General features: G+C 43.3%; 2 protein-coding genes across 2 annotated transcripts in view; both read right to left on the minus strand.

Moving 5' to 3' along the window:
* The window catches only part of LOC106603465 (protein phosphatase 1E), a 94098-nt gene extending 92566 nt beyond the window's left edge, over positions 1 to 1532 (minus strand). The window contains exon 1 of the mRNA XM_014197187.2: positions 611 to 1532. Coding sequence (XP_014052662.1) covers positions 611 to 792 — 182 coding nt within the window. The 5' untranslated portion in view covers positions 793 to 1532. The remainder of the gene's footprint in view (positions 1 to 610) is intronic.
* A 13425-nt stretch (positions 1533 to 14957) lies between these two features.
* Positions 14958 to 22771, minus strand: part of LOC106603463 (DNA repair protein RAD51 homolog 3) — a 32097-nt gene continuing 24283 nt past the window's right edge. The window contains exon 10 of the mRNA XM_014197185.2: positions 14958 to 15330. Within this exon, the coding sequence (XP_014052660.1) occupies positions 15205 to 15330 (126 nt within the window). The 3' untranslated portion in view covers positions 14958 to 15204. The remainder of the gene's footprint in view (positions 15331 to 22771) is intronic.

Consider the following 22771-nt stretch of genomic DNA (forward strand, 5'->3'; position numbering starts at 1 on the left):
AACTAAACTGTATGAATCGGAAAGTCTGCTATGGTTAATATGAGGAATGCAATAGATCCTTCCTACGAATGAAATGACGTCGTGCGACGCAAAAAGAGAGGTTGAATTCACATTAACCGTAACTCGAATAACTTGGATGCACGAATGGAAGGACAGGAACCATAGTACAGCTGAAATCTATTTGAAGTTCGTCTATCCTCTCTTACATATGTCATAACATAAGCCATCCAATGACGTCGGCGGCAACATGGGAGATGACGATGTCAGGACATTGCAAGTGGCTTCACAGGCCACCCGGCAAAACTGACCAGAGAGCAATTCTGTAGCAACCAAATTGCTCACAGAATGTAAAAGGCTGCTTTTTTTTTTTTTTTTTTTTAACACTGTAGGCTATCGGTAGCTTATATTTTATATTAACTGTGTTTCCGTAAAATCAGTCATAGCAAATTATTGTAAAATAGACTACAGCCAACACAATTATAGTGTACGTTCACTTAGGTTGACTCCAAGTTCCTGACCAATTCTAGTTGAAACTGGTAATGCAAAAGGCAAACAACACAAACCGTTTGTTTAAGCTGCACACAAAATATTTTATAAAATCGGTACTTACTATTTGCACAGGTGCTGAAGACACATATCGAGGCATTCCCCTTCCACTTCGTCCTCCGAGGTGAGGTCCGATAAAGGGCGCATTGGGACAGGGTCGTTCTCCTGGAGTGGTGGCCTCATCTCTCGGAGGAAGAGCTCCAAGAACCTTCGGAAGGTTTTCTCCTCTGTTGCAGAGCCGGCCATCACTTCTCATTCCTGGACAGACAAGAGACAGCAGTAGCCGGGCAAGAAGACTACTTCAAATCGCTGGCTGGACAGCACCCCACTGGTGCCGGTTGGGAACGCGCGCGCGTAAACAAGGCTTTCGCTCAATCACAGAAGAGGGTGGGTGGGTGATGACAACGTATAGGAAAGGGGAGGAATTTTGTTGATAAAAGGGAGGAAGCGTCAGGTTTGGGAACGCGCACGTACAAGAATCACCACGAAAAAAAGATCAAAGTGAGGAATTCTTGTATGGAGGTCAATGAGTGTCGAATTTGTTAAAACAAACTATTACTAATTTGCTACGTGAAGCTTATTTGATCGAATAGAAGTGTCGTAATGGTTAGGTTGTTACGAATGCACTGATATAAGTGGATGCACGTGGCATTTCGGCAACTTAGGAAAAAAACGAATTTATATCGGACTTGTGCCTCTTATTCACACGCGTATCTGCCCTCTCATTGGCTAGAATTGTCCCACCTGATCTCGCCTGACTTCCATCTTTGAGGACATGCAGTTCCATTGTAAGAGTGGTCACACGACTTTCCTGTCAATATAATAGATACTTGTTGGATTAAATAAACCACATGCTTTAAAATAAGCTTTAAAATAAGCTTTAAAGCTGGGAAAATTGCCATCACTGTGCAGTAACTAATAAATATCACTAGCATACAGTGCAGTCGGAAAGTATTCAGACCCCTTGACTTTTTCCACATTTTGTTATGTTACAGCCTTATTCTAAAATGTATAACATTGTTCTCCCCCTAAATCTACACACAATACCCCATAATGACAAAGAAAAAACTGTTTAGAATATTTGTCAAATTTATTTCAAATAAAAAACGTAAATATCACATTTACATAAGTATTCAGACCGTTTACTCAGTACTTTGTTGAAGCACCTTTGGCAGCGATTACAGCCTCGAGTCTTGGCACACCTGTATTTTGGAGTTTTTCCCCATTCTTCTCTGCAGATCCTCTTAAGCTCTGTCAGGTTGGATAAGAAACGTCGCTGCACAGATATTTTCAGGTCTCTCCAGAGATGTTCGATTGGGTTCAAGTCTAGGCTCTGGGTGGGACACTCAGACTTGTCCCGAAGCCACTCCTGCATTGTCTTGGCTGTTCTTAGGGTCGTTGTCCTGTTGAAAAGGTGAACCTTCACTCCAGTCTAAGGTCTTGAGCAGGTTTTCGTCAAGGATCTCTACTTTGCTCCGTTCATCTTTCCCTCGATCCTGACTAGTCTCCCAGTCCCTGCCGCTGAAAAACATACCCACAGCATGATACTGCCACCACCATTCTTCACCGTAGGGACGGTGCCAGGTTTCCTCCAGAAGTGATGGTTGGCATTCAGGCCAAAGAGTTCAATCTTGGTTTCACCAGACCAGAGAATCTTGTTACTCATGGTCTGAGAGTCCTTTAGGTGCAAGAGGGCTGTCATGTGCTTTTTACTTTGGGCTCCCAAGTGGCACAGCGGTCTAAGGCACTGCTTATCAGTGCTAGAGGCGTCACTACAGACCCTGGTTCGATCCTGGGCTGTATCACAAACGGCCGTGATTGGGAGTTGTTGGGTGGTCCTTTGACACAGACACAGGAACCTTGGTATGAAACTCTTTAGTAATAAAATGCAATTGCAGACAGATTCACATACAGAGTACCTCAGTAGTCTATAGTAAAGATCTGTGTCGCGAAACAGGAGACCACACTCTTTATACAACTTACTGTCAATCATATCTTAACATTGTTGCGTTGGATTAGATACAAAGTATCTAAGATGAGAAAAACATGTCTAGACTGTGGTTTCTCACTCTACTATCCCAGTCTTGAGCCTGAGTGACTATCAGCAGGTGCAGACAATTCTCAGCCTGAGAACTAAAGCAGTACATCTCCATTTACCCAGTACTTTTCCATCATTGCGCATTGCAAGCCTACAAAGGTTATCACATATACACAGTAATCATGGCATTGGTGTATACCCCAGGCCTTTATTAACACTACTGAGCATTTTCATTAACACCAGTGGTAAACAATCCACCCATGATTTCTTGGTGGAGTGGCATACCTTAGCTTACCCTTGTTTAAGTTAATAGATTGGTTAGCTCTCTCGGTAACCCCATTACTCTGGGGGTGGTAGATGGACACAGACGACTTCTGGTCCACTCCTATCATTATGGCTACCTGCTTCACTACATCACCAGTGAAGTGGGTACCATTGTCTGCAGATAAAACCTCAGGAACATCAAATCTAGGTCTTATCTCCCTCACTAGTAGCTTTGCTACTGTCTTAGCATCACAGTGTGTGGTGGGAAATGCCTCCACCCACCTGGTGAACCAGTCAATAAGGACTAAACGGTACCTTTTCCTTTCTTTTTGCAAGATCTATAAAATCCATGGCAAGATGGACAAACAGTCCTGGTTTCAGAGGTGTTCCTTTAGCAATGTTAAATTGCATGCACGTAGCACATCGAAACAGAAACTGTTTCACATGCTGAGTCAAATTTGGACAAGACCAATCCAAAGAAATTGCCTCTATCATATCCCCCCTTGACAAATGGGCCATACCATGGGCCACTTGGCATACAGAGACGATACGACAAGCTGGCAGACTGTCTCCAAATTTTAGAAACGGGGTCAAGTTTACAACCCTACTGTTGCCATACCAAATGAGAACCAACATCCAAAGCCTGTTTAGATTCCAAATCATCAATGTCATTCCCAACATGGAGTGGCCATGACACTGAGGCAGCCAATTTAGCAGCCTCATCTGCCATGGACTTTACCCATACTCACAAAATCCCCCCCGTGTGTAAGCAGCAACCTTCACAATAGCCAAAGCAGAGGGCAGCATCATAGCCTCCAAGAGATCTAAAACCATAGTTCTATTACATATAGGACTTCCACAAGCATTGTGAAAACCCCTACTCCTCCAGACACCACACCAGGAGAGACAAACCCCTATTGCATAAGCAGAATCAGAGAAAATTGTAACCCTTTTCCCTTCTCCCATTTTACAGGCAGTCGTTAGTGCCAAAAGTTCAGCCTGTTGAGCTGAGAAAGTATCTGGTAATGGTTGTTGTATGTGAGTGGTTCTATCAATTGTCTCAATACCAAACCCTGCATGTTTCATCCCTGTAGTTTCATCTATATATGCAGAACCGTCAACGGCAGTCAGGGCAGTGTCAGAGGTCAGGCTGGTGCACCTAAGCAAGAACAGTAGGCTCCAGTGTCAATTAAGAATGGGATAGTTCTGCCATGTACCCAAAGTTTGATTATTGGGTCCTTTCTCCCCCCCCCCCCACCATCATCTTCGAATATGTACTGGGGACACTGGAGGAAAGGGTCTGGGCCTCTTCATTGCTGATCGTCAGGAAAATAAGAACTGTTGGTGTTCTGATTTCCTTATGGCCAGACACCACCTCTTCCCCCCCCTCTGTGGTTGATTTTCTCCACATCCTCCTTGGTGGCCAGGACCAGGCTTGTAACCTCCTTGTGCCTGCTGGGGAGGTCCTCCATAGGTTTGGGGTTGCTGCTAATTTCCACCTTGTTGTTGGCATCCTCCTGTTTCCTCCTCTGAAATTTCCTCTCCCTCCAGGTGTTGTAGCCCATTCTTGATATTGAGGATTTTGTGGACATTGGTTTCTCATGTGTCCAAATTGTCCACACCCCCAGCATTGCATAGGTGGCATTCTGGGTGATGGTGGGCCCCATGGTTGTGGGTTCCCATAGGTCTGAGGGGGAAATTGTAGAAAAGGCACTATGGGCTGTGGTTGCAGCGCATGTCCACTTGGGGTTGCTGTAGGAGCAGGAGTGTTCATCGTCACCATGTCAGGCTCACCTTTAGTTTGTCATATTGTCTCCTGTTTTCCTCAGAATCGTCATTCTGTAGTTCCCTCAGTTGTTTTCGGTGTTCGCGGACTTTACGCCTTAAGTCTTTCCATTGTTCTTTGAAAATACAGTATTCTTTTACTCTTTCCAAACTTTGTTCTTCCATCATGTCTGGCAGTTCTCACTGGTTTGTATGGGATCTTTTTCTTACTGCCTGTTTCCCAGTCCTTCTCCGGATCCCAGGGTCCACTACTGCCCTTATATGAACTGCTGGCCATATGCGGAATCTTCCTGTCTGTCTGGGTTTCCTAGAGGGGTTGACAAGGACCCGGGGGACCCTAATTCTGCCAATTACTGAAACTTTTTTCTCCATCTCGTTCTATTCTTTTTTCCCGTTTGTAGACTCTCACCCTCTTCATCTTCTTTCATTAGTTCCCCCTTAATAATTACCTTTGTACAAGTAGCTATCACTTCCACACCTCATTCTTTATCTTCATAAGGTGGGGGAGCTGTAGGGTGAAGGGGCCCACACAGGAACATTTGATAAGACTAAGTGTGATGTGATAAATGACAGTCAAGGGAAGGCAAGCCAGTAAGAAGGTTACCATACTGTCAGCCACTATATTGGGACTAATCCTGGGTCTCTTTTTCCCTTGTTCCATTACCCTTTGACTCAACTGTTTCAACTGACTTTGAGCATAAAACGTCTGTCCTTCAGTCCAAATTAGTCCCAATATAGTGGCTGACAGTATGGTAACCTTCTTATTACTCTTCTTCTTACTGGCTTGCCTTCCCTTGACTATGTCACATCACACTTAGTCTTATCAAATGTTCCTGTGACCGGATATCTGTACTTTTCTTCTTTGATTGTCCATTTACAAAACACCCAGTCCAGGTCGATTTTCAAGTAGGGATATTTGTCCTGTAAATATTGTTTAGGACTAATATGTTTAATTGGTGTGGGACCCACTGTCTCTGCACTGCCTTTGGTTGAATCTGTCATTGAGCCCTGTGATTTTGTTTTAATCAGGTTCTATGTAATGTGGACTTACTGACTTATCTGTATGGTACTGTAGAAAACCCCAGTTCTATCCCCGTATACGGGTAGTAGAACCTAACATAGGATGATATACCCAACGCAGTTCTATTTTCTCTAACCCCTCTTCTTTAGTTTCACTACATTCATTCACTAACCACGCTACTGTAAATGGTTCCACATGTGTGGTAAATAACCACAATTGGTTTCAATTCTATTTTAACTTCAGTACGCGGGTCTCCCTGTCTCCTCCCTTGTGGATGTAATGGAAGAGTAAACTCACATGTCTTTCCCAATACGCAATTCACAAATGTATCCCTTTCTTGTACTAGTCTTAAATACTTACTGTCTATACCAGTCTAGATTTATTTCAGTACATAGAAATTCTTGATATTGACTAGCATATATCCATTCACTGTTATCAAATGCACTCAACTCATACAATTGTCCCACACCAAATCTATAATCCCACCAATTATACATATATCAAAACAAAAACAATGCCTTCCTTCAGGTAAGTACACCACACATACAATTGAAGTCGGAAGTTGACTCTGCCTTTAAACAGCTTGGGAAATTCCAGAAAATGATGTCATGGCTTTAGAAGCTTCTGATAAGTAAATTGACATCATTTGAGTCAATTGGCGTTGTACCTGATGATGTATTTCAAGGCCTACCTTCAAACGCAGTGCCTCTTTGCTTGACATCATGGGAAAAATCAAAAGAAATCAGCCAAGACATCAGAAAAAAATGGTAAACGTCCACAAGTCTGGTTCATCCTTGGGAGCAATTTCCAAACGCCTGAAGGTACCACATTCATCTGTACAAACAATAGTACGCAAGTATAAACACCATGGGACCACGCAGCCGTCATACCGCTCAGGAAGGAGACGCGTTCTGTCTCCTAGAGATGAACGTACTTTGGTGCGAAAAGCGCAAATCAATCCCAGAACAACAGCAAAAGGACCTTGTGAAGATACTGGAGGAAACATGTACAAAAGTATCTATACTGCTCAAAAAAATAAAGGGAACACTTAAACAACACAATGTAACTCCAAGTCAATCACACTTCTGTGAAATCAAACTGTCCACTTAGGAAGCAACACTGATTGACAATAAATTTCACATGCTGTTGTGCAAATGGAATAGACAACAGGTGGAAATTATAGGCAATTATCAAGACACCCCCAATAAAGGAGTGGTTCTGCAGGTGGTAACCACAGACCACTTCTCAGTTCCTATGCTTCCTGGCTGATGTTTTGGTCACTTTTGAATGCTGGCGGTGCTTTCACTCTAGTGGTAGCATGAGACGGAGTCTACAACCCACACAAGTGGCTCAGGTAGTGCAGCTCATCCAGAATGGCACATCAATGCAAGCTGTGGCAAGATGGTTTGCTATGTCTGTCAGCGTAGTGTCCAGAGCATGGAGGCACTACCAGGAGACAGGCCAGTACATCAGGAGACGTGGAGGAGGCCGTAGGAGGGCACAACCCAGCAGCAGGACCGCTACCTCCGCCTTTGTGCAAGGAGGAGCAGGAGGAGCACTGCCAGAGCCCTGCAAAATGACCTCCAGCAGGCCACAAATGTGCATGTGTCTGCTCAAATGGTCAGAAACAGACTCCATGAGGGTGGTATGAGGGCCCGACGTCCACAGGTAGGGGTTGTGCTTACAGCCCAACACCGTGCAGGTCGTTTGGCATTTGCCAGAGAACACCAAGATTGGCAAATTCGCCACTGGCACCCTGTGCTCTTCACAGATGAAAGAAGGTTCACACTGAGCACATGTGACAGATGTGACAGTCTGGAGACGCCGTGGAGAACGTTCTCCTGCCTGCAACATCCTCCAGCATGACCGGTTTGGCGGTGGGTCAGTCATGGTGTGGGGTGGCATTTCTTTGGGGGGCCGCACAGCCCTCCATGTGCTCGCCAGAGGTAGCCTGATTGCCATTAGGTACCGAGATGAGATCCTCAGACCCCTTGTGAGACCATATGCTGGTGCGGTTGGCCCTGGGTTCCTCCTAATGCAAGACAATGCTAGAGCTCATGTGGCTGGAGTGTGTCAGCAGTTCCTGCAAGAGGAAGGCATTGATGCTATACACTGGCCCGCCCGTTCCCCAGACCTGAATCCAATTGAGCACATCTGGGACATCATGTCTCGCTCCATCCACCAACGCCACTTTGCGCCACAGACTGTCCAGGAGTTGGCGGATGCTTTAGTCCAGGTCTGGGAGGAGATCCCTCAGGAGACCATCCGCCTCCTCATCAGGAGCATGCCCAGGCGTTGTAGGGAGGTCATACAGGCACGTGGAGGCCACACACACTACTAAGCCTCATTTGACTTGTTTTAAGGACATTACATCAAAGTTGGATCAGCCTGTAGTGTGGTCTTCCACTTTAATTTTGAGTGTGACTCCAAATCCAGACCTCCATGGGTTGATAAATTGGATTTCCATTGATTATTTTTGTGTGATTTTGTTGTCAGCACATTCAACTATGTAAAGATAAAAGTATTTAATAAGATTATTTCATTCATTCAGATCTAGGATGTGTTATTTTAGTGTTCCCTTTATTTTTTTGAGCAGTGTATATCCATAGTAAAACGAGTCCTATATCGACATAACCTGAAAGGCCGCTCAGCAAGGAAGAAGCCACTGCTCCAAAACGGTCATAAAAAAGCCAGACTATGGTTTGCAACTGCACATGGGGAGAAAGATCGTACTTTTGGGAGAAATGTCCTCTGGTCTGATGAAACAAAAATAGAACTGTTTGGCCATAATGACCAAAAATAACAAAAGAAAGATGCCCAGGGTCCCTGCTCATCTGCGTGAACGTGCCTTAGGCATGATGACTGCAGATGTGGCCAGGGCAATAAATTGCAATGTCCGTACTGTGAGATGCTTATGACAGCGCTACAGGGAGACAGGACGGACAGCTGATCATTCTCACAGTGGCAGACCACGTGTAACAACACCTGCACAGGATCGGTACATCAGAACATCACACCTGCGGGACAGGTACAGGATGGCAACAACTGCCCGAGTTATAGCAGGAACGCACAATCCCTCCATCAGTGCTCAGACTGTCCGCAATAGGCTGAGAGAGGCTGGACTGAGGGCTTGTAGGCCTGTTTTAAGGCAGGCCCTCACCAGACATCACCGGCAACAACGTCGCTTATGGGCACAAACCCACCGTCGATGGACCAGACAGGACTGGCAAAAAGTGCTCTTCACTAACGAGTCGCAGTTTTGTCTCACCAGGGGTGATGGTCGGATTTGCATTTATCGTCGAAGGAATGAGCGTTACACCGAGGCCTGTACTCTGGAGCGGGATCGATTTGGAGGTGGAGCGTCCGTCATGGTCTGGGGCGGTGTGTCACAGCATCATTGGACTGAGCTTGTTGTCATTGCAGGCAATCTCAACACTGTGCGTTACAGGGAAGACAGCCTCCTCCCTCATGTGGTACCCTTCCTGCAGGCTCATCCTGACATGACCCTCCAGCATGACAATGCCACTAACCATACTGCTCGTTCTGTGTGTGATTTCCTGCAAGACAGGAATGTCAGTGTTCTGCCATGGCCAGCAAAGAGCCCGGATCTCAATCCCATTGAGCACGTCTGGGACCTGTTGGATCGGAGGGTTAGGATCATTCCCTCCAGAAATCTACGGGAACTTACAGGTGCCTCGGTGGAAGAGTGGGGTAATATCTCACGGCAAGAACTGGCAAATCTGGTGCAGTTCATGAGGAGGAGATGCACTGCAGTACTTAATGCAGCTGGTGGCCACACCAGATTCTAACTTACTTTTGATTTTGACCACCCCCCTCCCCCGTTGTTCAGGGACACATTCAATTCCTGTTAGTCACATGTCTGTGGAACTTGTTCAGTTGTTGAATCTTAGGTTCATACAAATGTTTACACATGTTAAGTCTTCTGAAAAGAAACGCAGTTGACAGTGAGAGGACGGTTCTTTTTTGCCGAGTTTAGATTGCTTAAAAGTCCGCAAAAAATGGTAATATTTGTATCGGGGTTTTTTTGGCAAGGAAAATATCGTTATCGACATGTTGGACTGACTTCAACTGTGGATATTGGATTAGGTTGTATGCTAATGGATGGGCACTCACTGTTGTTTGGGGTGTGCAACCAGACCTGGACTTTTCAGAACTCTGTGACCAGCGGCCCTTTCCACCAACATGGCCTGCAGCATCTCATCCAGAGTAGAGTGAGCTCTGGAGGGAGAGAGAGCGAGCCTAAGTATACGTTACATATGGCGTAGGTTAAAAGTCAGTGGATAATGCTGAAATCTGACATCTTTATGTACGTTCGCCATTGAACACTTATGGGAGATTCTGGAGCGGCACCCGAGACAGCGTTTTCCACCACCGTCAACAAAACACCAAATTATGGAATTTCTCGTGGAAGAACGGCATCGCATCCCTACAGTAGAGTTCCAGACACTTGTAAAAATCCAGCGAGAAAGACTGCCCCCTCTCATTGAAGCCACGGAGGTTCGAGGTCGGCCACGGAAGTTCGAGGTCGACCGCGGTACTGCAGGCATTGTTAGCAGAAAACAGGATCCCCCATTATAGTGAATGGGCAAATGGGAATTGCCGTGGTCAATCTTTGTGTAAATAAAAACATTTTTAGACGACAGTCATGATACCAATAATAGGTTCTAATACACCAGACGTACTGTATGTCCTTGAACAGATTCTTTTTTTTAATCACACAGAAGTTAATGGTCATTTAGTTGCTAATGGCAGCCTGCAGTCACGAACATCTCATTCACACATTTTGGACATTAATATGGAGTTGGTCCCTCCTTTGCGGCTATAACAGCCTCCACTCTTCTGGGAAGGCTTTCCGCTAGATGTTGGAACACTGCTGCGGGGACTTGCTTCCACAAGTGCATTAGTGAGGTCGGGCACTGATGTTGGGCGATTAGGCCTGGCTCACATAAGGTGTTCCATGGAGTTGAGGTCAGGGCTCTGCGCAGGCAAGTCAAGTTCTTCCACACTGATCTCAACATACCATTTCTGTATGGACCTGTGCACAGAGGGTATTGTCATGCTGAAACAGGAAAGGGCCTTCCCCAAACTGTTGCCACAAAGTTGGAAGCACAGAATCGTCTAGAATGTCATTGTATGGTGTAGCGTTAAGATTTCCCTTCGCTGGAACTAAGGGTCCGAGCCCAAACCATAAAAAATAAAAAACAGCCCCAGACCATTATTCCTCTTCCAAACTTTACCGTTGCCACTATGCATTGAGGCAGGTAGCGTTCACCTGGAATTCACCAAACCCAGATTAGTCAGTCAGTCAGACTGCCAGATTAGGGCTGGGCAATAAATCTAATTCATTCAGATTTGTTTTTGCAAGAGATTCCAAATGCCTGTATTGCAAGAATCAAGGTTTGGTTATTTTTCGTTGAGTATTGATCTCCGCTTATTCATGTTATTTTTTTGTCTCGTGTCTTTTGCTCCTTCTGTGCAACTTTACATTTACACCAGAGAACTTTATATAAATGACGTGATGCACATGTCTCCGCCCTAACAATGGGAGTCGTCTGAAAGGCGGGCAAGCAGGTGACAAGCTTAGTTCCAAAATAAGCCCATAGAAATGCATTGAGGTTATTTTGGCGAGAGTGAAACTTCTCGTTTCGCCTCTTCCTCTCTGCTCTCACACAACAAAGATAAGAAATCACTTCTTTGTGACAAGCGGTTTCAACTCGCTATCTGCATTTGAGGTTTGATCCAACAGAATTGGTCACATGGACACTGAAACACATTTTACAGTAAAATAATGTCTCAGAGGAGAAGTTACGTTTTTATGTCTTAACTACTCAAATTGCGCTCAGAACACACAACTAAAAATCGGAGTATCAATGAACATTGGTTCTGGAAAATGAATGCTCAGTTTGTTACGCTTGCATTGCAGTACAGTTATAGCAGCATTTCAGCCAAAGATTGTTATACCAGCTGTCTAGTCTGTTTAAAAATGCGAAATATGCATTTGTATAAGGAATTGGAAACTCGTTCTCATTCAGAGAAATAATGTAGGCCACTTGATTTCAATATCTGAACAAAGTGGACAGGCTAGCATGCTGTTCAAACAGTTGAGATGGACAGAAGGGTATGTTCATAACAATTCAACTGTTCTACCTTGTTAGCTAGCAAATAAATCCAAGTTGGCTAAACTTGAAATATAAAAGATGAACTGGCTATTTGTTAATTTTCTATAATGCCTGCTACAAGAAGTTAGTCATTATTAGTTAATATGCATTATGCATGTTCTGGTTAAATTTGAAACATAGTCATTTTCATAGATGGACTACAAAGCCAGATCAGTGATTATTGCAAAAAAAGCTGCGATTTTAAATAATTCGTGGGTCTTATGGTTGTGGAAGGCTTATTTTTAGTTTAGGTATAATTTCACAATCCCTGAAATAATTCAAATCATTGCTGACTGTTTGAAATGCAGTATATTTTACCAAGATGTTCAGTAAAGCTTAGAGAAAACATTTTAAAAAATCATACACTACCGCTCAAAAGTTTTAGAACACCTACTCATTCAAGGGTTTCTTGATTTTTACTATTTTCTACATTGCAGAATAATAGTAGACATCAACACTATTAAATAATATACGGAATCATGTAGTATCCAAAAAGTGTTAAACAAATCAAAATATATTTGCTTTTTGAGATTTTTCCAAATAGCCACCCTTTGCCTTGATGACAGCTTTGCACAGTCTTGGCATTCTTTCAGCCAGCTTCACCTGGAATGCTTTTCCAACAGTCTTGAAGGAGTTCCCACGTACACTTTTCCTTCACTCTAGAGTCCAACTCATCCCAAACCATCTCAATTGGGTTGAGGTCGGGGGATTGAGGAGGCCAGGTCATCTAATGCAGCACTCCATCACTCTCCTTCTTGGTCAAATAGCCCTTACACAGCCTGGAGGTGTGTTGGGTCATTGTCCTGTTGAAAACAAATGATATCCCATCTGGTTTGGGCTTAGTGGGACTGGCGTATCGCTGCAGAATGCTGTGGTAGCCATGCTGGTTGTGTGCCTTGAATTATAAATAAAATCAGTGTCACCAGCAAAGCATCCCTACACCATCACACCTCCTCATCCATGCTTTACGGTGGGAAATACACATGCAGAGATCATCCGTTCACCCACACCGCGTCTCGGTGTTGGACTCCAGACCAAAGGACACATTTCCACTGGTCTAATGTCCATTGCTCATGTTTCTTAGCCCAAGCAAGTCTCTTCTTCTTATTGGTGTCCTTTAGTAGTGGTTTCTTTGCAGCAATTCGACCACAAAGGCCTGATTCACACAGTCTCCTTTGAACAGTTGATGTTGAGATGTGTCTGTTACTTGAACTCTGTGAAGGATTTATTTGGGCTGCAATTTCTGAGGCTGGTAACTCTAATGAACTTATCCTCTGCAGCAGAGGTAACTCTGGGTCTTCCTTTCCTGTGGCGGTCCTCATGAGAGACGAAAATGGAAATGTTCAGTATTGCGCTTGATGGAAATATTCCATATTGACTGACCTTCATGTTTTAAAGTAAAGTAATGATGGACAGTCGTTTCTCTGTTTATTTGAGCTGTTATTTACATAATATGGACTTGGTATTTTACCAAATAGGGCTATCTTTTGTGTACCACCCCTACTTTGTCACAACACAACTGATTGGCTCAAACACTAAGATGGAAAGAAATTCCACAAATTAACAAGGCATACCTGTTAATTGAAATACAATCCAGGTGACTACATCATGAAGCTGGTTGAGAGAATGCCAACAGTGTGCAGAGCTGTCATAAAGGCAAAGAGTGGCTACTTGGAAGAATCTCAAATTTAAAACATATTTAACACTTTTTGTTGGATAACACATGGAATCATGTAGTATTTCATTAGTGTTGATGTCTTCATTATTATTCTACAATGTAGAAAATAGTAAAAATAAATAAAAACCCTTGAATGAGTAGGTGTTCTAAAAAAATAAAAAAATAAATAAAAAACACACACACACACACACGTATAAAATACATCAAGATGATTTTTAGGCCATATCGCCCAGCCCCATGCCAGATGGTGAAGCATTATTCATCACTCCAGAGAACACGTTTCCACTGCTCCAGAGTCCAATGGCGGTGAGCTTTACACCACTCCAGCTGACACTTGGCATTGCGATTTTAGGATTGTGTGTGGCTGCTTGGCCATGGAAACCCATTTCATGAAGCGCCCGACGAACAGTTCTTGTGTTGACGTTGCTTCCAGAGGCAGTTTGGAACTCTGTAGTGAGTGTTGCAACTGAGGACAGACGATTTTTATGCACCACACGCTTCAGCGCTCGGCAGTCCCGTTCTGTGTGGCCTACCACGTCGCAGCTGTGCCATCCACTGCACAATAACAGTACTTACAGTTGACCGGGGCAGCTCTAGCAGGGCAGAAAGTTACTGAGCACTTCAGTAAGGTACTGCCAATGTTTGTCTATGGCGATTGCATGGCTGTGCGCTCGATTTTATATCCGTCAACAACGGATGTGGCTAAAAAAAGCACAATCCACTAATGTCCACATACTTTTGCATATATAGTGTATTATGATGACATTGTGACGTTTTTGTTCATTTTGGCCTTCGGCAAAGTTTTTTTCGGCTGTTCATACACACAAAAATAATTTGAGGCAAGCCAAAGTTCAGAAGCCAAAGTCGACGCCCCTTCGTCACTGATTGGTCAACAGTAAGGATTCTTCAATGAAGTGCTTATTGTCATTCAACAATTGATTCGTTTTCATGCACATTTTTTCACTTCCTCGTAAGATGTAAAATTGCACAACTAAGATCTTAATTGACTATTTTGAGGAAGTGTATACTGTCTACGGCGTTTCAATACGGACAAACAGCACCATTGTCGCCTTCTTTTTCAAGCGAAGGTCTGCGAGCACACTCGTTCGGTTCGCCTAGCCAAGTTCGCCTAGGCGCCAGCCGAACCTTAGCATGCGGATAGGAAACCTTTACTCAATGAAAGAGGGCAGCACTGAGCTAGCCTGCAACGGCACTTCCTGGAGCAACTCAAACTGAGCATGTTATGCCTCTATGCAATGCCATCTTAACCGACTTCATTTGTCTTCAATGCGCTTTTGTGTCTTCACATAGGAATTAATGGTGTCACGTGATTAATGGCTTTGTCCATTCCTACAATATATACAATCATTGGTAGAATTTATGCCAAGGCGTGTTGAAGCTGTTCTGGCAGGTTGTGATGGCCCAACGCCCTATTAAGACACTATGTTGGTGTTTGTTTCCTTTATTTTTGCAGTTACCTGTACATGATAGTATAACATGCAGTAATTACAGGGCAGCTATTGACAGAGGCAAATATTGTATTTCAACTCAGTGTAAATACTGTACATTGTGTTGAGCAAAAATATTCAGCAACAAACTGTGCAGACAAGAGTATATTGGGTTTTTGTTCTAAGTATAATACCGTTCAAACAAAACAATATTTCACATTCATGGTCTAAAACCACTCGTTTCCCTACTTTCTTGTAGATTGGTCGTCTTCCATCCGGGGACGCTTGCTCAAGCTTCCCGATTCTCTCACAGAGGGGTCATCTGAGGCCTTTGGTTGGTCTGAGGGGGGCGCGTCTCGAAAGCCTTGACCCTGGGAGTGAGGAATTGGCCAAATACAAAGCATAACGATTTATTCCCTCAGCGGGGTTGTATAATCAGTTAACAGAACAAAAATCATAATATAAAATCATTTAAAGTAATAACATATTTCAAGGTGCAATATGACTGACATGTAGAAATTAGGTTTTTAAAAGTACATAACCATAAGAAACGTCAGATATGTTATGAAACTTTAATAGTGCTCTACGTGGCTGGTACATGATGTTTCACTATGGGGTCCAATACCTTCCATTGCTCTGCAGGTCTGAGCTTTTTCTTCCACAGCTCAGTATTTTCTGTGTGTTTTATGGCGATTTGTAGTGCTAGCCACAAAGTAGGTTTAGATTATGACATTTTATTTGTCACATTCGCCAAATACAACAAGTGTAGACTTCACCATGAAGTGCTTACTTACACGCCCTTTCCCAACAATGCAGTTAGAATATTAGCAAATAGAAGAAAAGAGTAACAAAACTATAATGAGGCTATATAAAAGCTACATACAAGGAGTTTCCTGTACAGAGTCAGTGTACTGGGGTACGAGGTAGTCGGAGTGACTGGTAGAGGTCCTAGATGACAGGGAGCTTTGCCCCAGTGATGTACTGGGCTGTACGCACTACTCTCTGTAGCACCTTGCGGTCGGATGCCGAGCAGTTGCCATACCAAGCGGAGATGCAGCCAGTCAAGATGCTCTCAAATGGTGCAGCTGTAGAGCTTTGAGGATCTGGTAGGTTTGGACCATGATAGGTCCAAACACTACAGTCCTGTTGATGGGGGCATGCTCTTTTGTCTTGCTGACGTTGAGGGAGAGGTTGTTGTCCTGGCACCACACTGTCAGGCCTCTGACCTCCTCCCTGTTGTCGGTGATCAGGCCTACCACCGTCGCATAGTCGGCAAACTTAATGATAGTGTTGGAGTCATGTGGGGCCACGTAGTCGTGGGTGAACAGGGAGTACAGGAGGGGGGTTAAGCACGCACCCCTGAGTGGCCCCCGTGTTGAGGTTTAGCATGGCAGATGGGTTTTTGCCTACCCCCACCTGGGGGCGACCCGTCAAAGCCCAGTATCCAATTGCAGAGGGAGGTGATTAATCCCAGGGTCCTTACTTTAGTGATGAGTTTGGAGGGCACTATTGTGTTGAATGCTGAGCTGTAGTCAATGAACAACATTCTCACGTAGATGGTCCTTTTGTCCAGGTGGGAAAGGGCAGTGTGGAGTGCAATAGAGATTGCATCATTTGTGGATCTGTTGGGGCGGTATGCTAATTGGAGTGGGTCCAAGGTGTCTGGGACGATGGTGTTGATGTGAGCCATGGCCACCCTTTCAAAGCATTTCATGGCTACAGATGCAAATGCTACAGGGCGATAGTAATTTAGACAGGTTTCCTTTGCGTTCTTAGGCACAGGGACTATGGAGGTCTGCTTGAAACATATGGGTATTACAGACTGGGTCAGGGAGAGGTTGAAAATGTTAGTGAAGATACGCGCCAGCTGGTCAGTGCATGCTCCGAGTATGCATCCCAGTAATCTGTCTGGCCCTGTGGCCTTGTGAATGTTAACCTGTTTAAAGGTTTTACAGACTACAAAGAGCGTGATCACACAGTCGTCTGGAACAGCTGGTGCTCTCATGCATGGTTGTGTTTCTTGCCTAGAAGCCAGCATAGAAGACATTTAGCTCGTCTGGTCGGCTTGCATCACTGGGCAGCCCGCAGCTGGGTTTCCCTTTGTAATACGTGATGGTTTGTAAGCCCTGCCACATCCGACGAGTGTCAGAGCTGGTGTAGTAGGATTCGATCTTAGTCCTGTATTGACACTGACTGTTTGATGGTTCGTCGGAGGGCCTAGCGGGATTTCTTATTAGCGGCTGGATTTGGGTCCCGCTCCTTGAGAGCGGCAGCTCTAGCCTTTAGCTCAGTGCGGACGTTCCCTGTAACCCATCGCTTTTGGTTAGGGTATGTATGAGCACTGCGGGGACAACGTTGTCGATGCACTTATTACTGAAGGGGTGACTTGTGGTAAACTCTTCAATGCCATCGGATGAATCCCGGAACAAATTCCAATCTGTGTTAGTGAAACAGTCCTGTAGCTTAGCATCCGCTTCATCAGACCACTTCCGTATTGAGCGCATAACTGGTATTCCTGTTTGAGTTATTGCTTGTATGCACGAATTAAGATGGAGTTATGGTCAGATTTCTTTGTGTAGAGTAGAAGTGATCTAGAGTTTCTCACCTCTAGTTGCACTGGAGACATGTTGGAAGAAATTAGGTGAAACAGATTTCAGTTTCCCTGCATTAAAATCCTCAGCCAGAAGGTGTAACTTTTCAACTGTCCTGCCGATACAGAATGTGAATATAATTTGAATTGACTCGAAGTAGGGCTGTGGCAGTGATTGTCAAGCAAATAACTGTCGGTATCACGGTAATTGACTATAAATTAACAAACACATTTAGCATCTGTCTTCCACGCATAGCCTACATGCCATTTTAAAATCCATTTTTTATTTTACACAGGTCTAAAGAAGAATGATATGAAGAAAATGTAGTCTATTTCAGAAGGAAATAATTGCATACTCTGAGTTGTCCTTATGTTAGGTCCTGGCTGTGGACTGTACTAGTTCATTTAGTAGACAAGATTTTCTTATAATTCCGTGGAACTATTTTATATTATAGTATGAAGAATCCAATTGATCAAAGCTGTATAAAATACAAATATTTTCTCCAAAACGATTTGAGGGATTGCGCACATGCGGCTATTCTGTGTTGAGCGGTAATAAATAAATATGTAATCCTATATGCTTAATTTAGAGTAATTAATGTAACTTTAGTTGTTCTACAAACGTTAGGCTGTATGTTTTGATTTTGAATACATTGTAAGGCTGCATGAGACTAATGATGATTTTAAAAACGTTGCTTGAAAGGCATGAGCTCTGCTTTGTAATTTGCACAAGCTGTACAGACATCAAGTCTCTCATTCACAATTTGACAAGCATTTGATAATGCCTCGAATTTCACAGCGGCATCCCCTTTGTGGCTGTAATGCACCATAAAAAAAAAATCTGTTTGGTGCTACATACTTCTCCCTGAGTGTGCTGCGCAAACCGAAACACCCTTCACTCACATGGCTCTCAGTCACGTGATCACGCAACTGCGCGCGTCCTTATCCAATTCCGAGGTGCATATTGAAGATATTTGAAGAACTATCCACATTTACTTTGTCTGCCAACAAGATGAGTAAGCCTAACGAACAGCAAAAGCACTAACCAATGTCATTCTACTATCCCCCATAGTACAAAAGTTGACCTCTTCTATTCTGTGCAATAAATAAATAATCCAAAACATTCTGGGACAGTTGTGGGATACAATAGATCCCAAATTAATATAACCACTAGCATAATATTTTTTTTTCCAACTTAATGCAATGTGGCTGACGCAACAGAACATTTAGCTTAGAATATTGATAAACTATTAGGCTATTTCTTCATACTACAAGTGCAGCAATGCACACGTTAGTAGGCTATAAACCCAAATGTTCCAATAACGGAAAACACCGTCATCAAAAGTGACCGCAAATGCAGTTATGCATGTAATGCTTTTATTATAAAAGGTGCATTTTCATGGTTAAAATTCTCTTCCCCAAACTTGAAAAACTCGCTGCTTATGTATGCCAGTTAAACTCTACACCCCTTGTAAAGCAGATTAAACGTGCTTAATTTGAATTAGTTATTTGGCCACTTTACTTGTGATAAACATTATTAAAACATATAGGCCTATGGGCAAGGCTACATGAGGTGTGCAACTATGATTAGAACAAGTCACAAAATAAATAAATAAATAAAAAAGGCATTGTTTATGCTTGGCATCATTCACAAATGATAATATATAATTCACAAGTGATACGTCACCCATCAGACTATTCTTGATTTAATCTTGTCTTTACATACACGTATGACATTTGTTTTGATTTACACTTATCATGCACCTGTATTGAAACAGGGCCAGCAGGGAAAAAAATGCATGTCATCTATGCACTTAAATAGTGAATGGAGGATGCTTTTCCCCATGGTTTAGCTGAGAAATAAATAGTAGGCCTAGCCTATGGAAAGCTCATGGGATCATCCTTTTTTTTATTAGAGGCCATCACTGTTTTCTCACATAATTGCATAGCCTATAGAAATGTTGCACAACATGAGCTCATGGGCTCTCATGAAGGGTTTGATTAGATTTTCAAATTCATTTGCGTTGATGTCAAAGTGATTAGAGGGACAATAGAGTGCTGAGTACCAGGCAGTTTGGTAGGCTACTAAATGACTAGCAGCATCAGAGTTTGGAGAAGCCTAATAACAGTGATTAAACGGTCATGTGGAATTTGACTGCCTTCCTGGCTTGTGACCGCCGGTGTGGCGGTAAGTCACCACAACAGCCCTAACTCCAAGTGGACCTGGCTTTCTTTCCACATGATTGCAGTAGAACAGAATTGGGGTTTTGTGAAAGGGAACTCTGTCACAAAGCCAATAGTGGTTGAAATGAGCAGACAACTTGCCAACCTCACCACAAGTGGCCTTGCTTGGCATTAAATGAAAGAACAGCACAGGTGAGGCAGAGCTTGACCATTAGTACAACCTGATTACTCACAAAGCCCCTAATAAATGGATGCTTTCATAACACAGCTAACAGAAGGACAGATACCAAAGTAGGGTCTATACTGTTGGTTCATAGTAGAGGTCGACCGATTAATCAGAATGGCCGATTTCAAGTTTTCATAACAATAGGTAAATCGGTATTTTTGAGATTAAGAACACATTCTTATTTTCAATGACGGCCTAGGAACGGGGGTTAACTGCCTTGTTCAGGGGCAGAAAAACTGATTTTTACCTTGTCACCTCGGGGATTCGTTTTTGCAACCTTCCGGTTACTAGTCCAACGCTCTAGCCACCTGCCTTACATTGCACTCCACGAGGAGCCTGCATGGCAGGCTGACTACCTGTTATGCGAGGGCAGCAAAAAGCCAAGGTAAGTTGCTAGCTAGCATTAAACTTATCTTATAAAAAACTATCAATCTTAACATAATCACTAGTTAACTACACATGGTTGATGATATTACAAGTTTATCTAACGTGTCCTGCGTTGCATATAATCGATGCGGTGCCTGTTAATTTCTCATCGAATCACAGCCTACTTCGACAAACGGGTGATGATTTAACAAGCGCATTTGCGAAAAAAGCACTGTCGTTGCACCAATGTACCTAACCATAAACATCAATGCCTTTCTTTAAAATCAATACACAAGTATATATCTTTAAATCTGCATATTTAGTTAATATGGCCTGCTAACATGAATTTCTTATAACTAGGGCAGTTGTGTCACTTCTCTTGCGTTCCGTGCAAGCAGTCAGGGTATATACAGCAGATTGGGCTGCCTGGTTCATTGCGAACTGTGAAGTCCATTTATTCCTAACAAAGGCCGTAATTAATTTGCCAGAATTGTACATAACTTATGACATAACATTGAAGGTTGTGCAATGTAACAGGAATATTTAGATTTAGGGATGCCACCCGTTCGATAAAATACGGACCGGTTCCGTATTTCGCTGAAAGAAAAAAATGTTTTGTTTTCGAAATTTTAGTTTCCGGATTCTACCATATTAATGACCAAAGGCTCGTATTTCTGTGTGTTATTAAATTATAATTAAGTATGATTTGATATTTGATAGAACAGTCTGACTGAGCGATGGTAGGCAGCAGCAGGCTCGTACACATTCATTCAAACAGCACCTTCGTGAGTTTGCCAGCAGCTCTTCGCAATTCTTCAAGCATTGCGCTGTTTATGACTTCAAGCCCATCAACCCCCGAGATTAGGCTGGTGTAACCGATGTGAAATGGCTAGCTAGTTAGCCGGGTGCGCGCTAATAGCATTTCAAACGTCACTCGCTCTGAGACTTGGAGTAGTTGTTCCCCTTGCTCTACATGGGTAACGCTGCTTCGAGGGTGGCTGTTGTCAATGTGTTCCTGGTTTGAGCCCAGGTAGGAGCGAGGAGAGGGACGGAAGCTATACTGTTACACTGGCAATACTAAAGTGCCTATAAGAACATCCAATAGTCAAAGGTATATGAAATACAAATCGTATAGAGAAATAGTCCTATAATTCCTATAATAACTACAACCTAAAACTTCTTACCTAGGAATATTGAAGACTCATGTTAAAAGGAACCACCAGCTTTCATATGTTCTCATGTTCTGAGCAAGGAACTTAAACGTTAGCTTTTTTACATGGCACATATTGCACTTTTACTTTCTTCTCCAACACTTTGTTTTTGCATTATTTAAACCAAATTGAACATGTTTCATTATTTATTTGAGGCTAAATTGATAGTATTTATGTATTATATTAAGTTAAAATAAGTGTTAATTCAGTATTGTTGTAATTGTCATTATTACAACATCAACAAAAAATTAATAAAAAATAATAATTTCTTTAAAAAAACAACATTTAAAAAATAAATATTAAAAAAAATAAAAATAAAATTTTTTTTTTTTTTTAAACGGCCGATTAATCGGTAGCAGCTTTTTTGGGTCCTCCAATAATCGGTATCGGTGTTGAAAAATTATAATCGGTCGACCTCTAGTTCATAGGGGTGTGGAGATGGATGAGCCTATTCTAAAATAGTCTCACCTTGGATTAGACAAAGAATTTTTCTTCAACAAACAAGACATTCTCCAAACACCCATCAGGGCCGACATCCCCGTTATTTGCAAGAGGAAGTGACGCAGGTACAGAGGACAAAGAGCTGGATGCCTGGAAAAGCTGCCGTTACCGTCAATACTAGTCGCCAAAGTGCAATCATTGGACAATAAACTAGACGAGGTACGATCACGAATATCCTACCAACGGGACATCAAAAACTGTAATATCCTATGTTTCACGGAATCGTGGCTGAATGACATTTACGTCATTTAGCAGACGCTCTTATCCAGAGCGACTTACAAATTGGTGCATTCACCTTATGATATCCAGTGGAACAACCACTTTACAATAGTACATCAATATCATTTTTGGGGGGGGGGGGGGTTAGAAGGATTACTTTATCCTATCCCAGGTATTCCTTAAAGAGGTGGGGTTTCAGGTGTCTACGGAAGGTGGTGATTGACTCCGCTGTCCTGGCGTCGTGAGGGAGCTTGTTCCACCATTGGGGTGCCAGAGCAGCGAACAGTTTTGACTGGGCTGAGCAGGAACTGTGCTTCCGCAGAGGTAGGGGGGCCAGCAGGCCAGAGGTGGATGAACGCAGTGCCCTTGTTTGGGTGTAGGGCCTGATCAGAGCCTGAAGGTACGGAGGTGCCGTTCCCCTCACAGCTCCGTAGGCAAGCACCATGGTCTTGTAGCAGATGCGAGCTTCAACTGGAAGCCAGTGGAGTGTGCGGAGGAGCGGGGTGACGTGAGAG

This window comes from Salmo salar, chromosome ssa04 (genome assembly GCF_905237065.1).
Source record: "Salmo salar chromosome ssa04, Ssal_v3.1, whole genome shotgun sequence".
NCBI classification, from domain to species: Eukaryota; Metazoa; Chordata; class Actinopteri; order Salmoniformes; family Salmonidae; genus Salmo; species Salmo salar.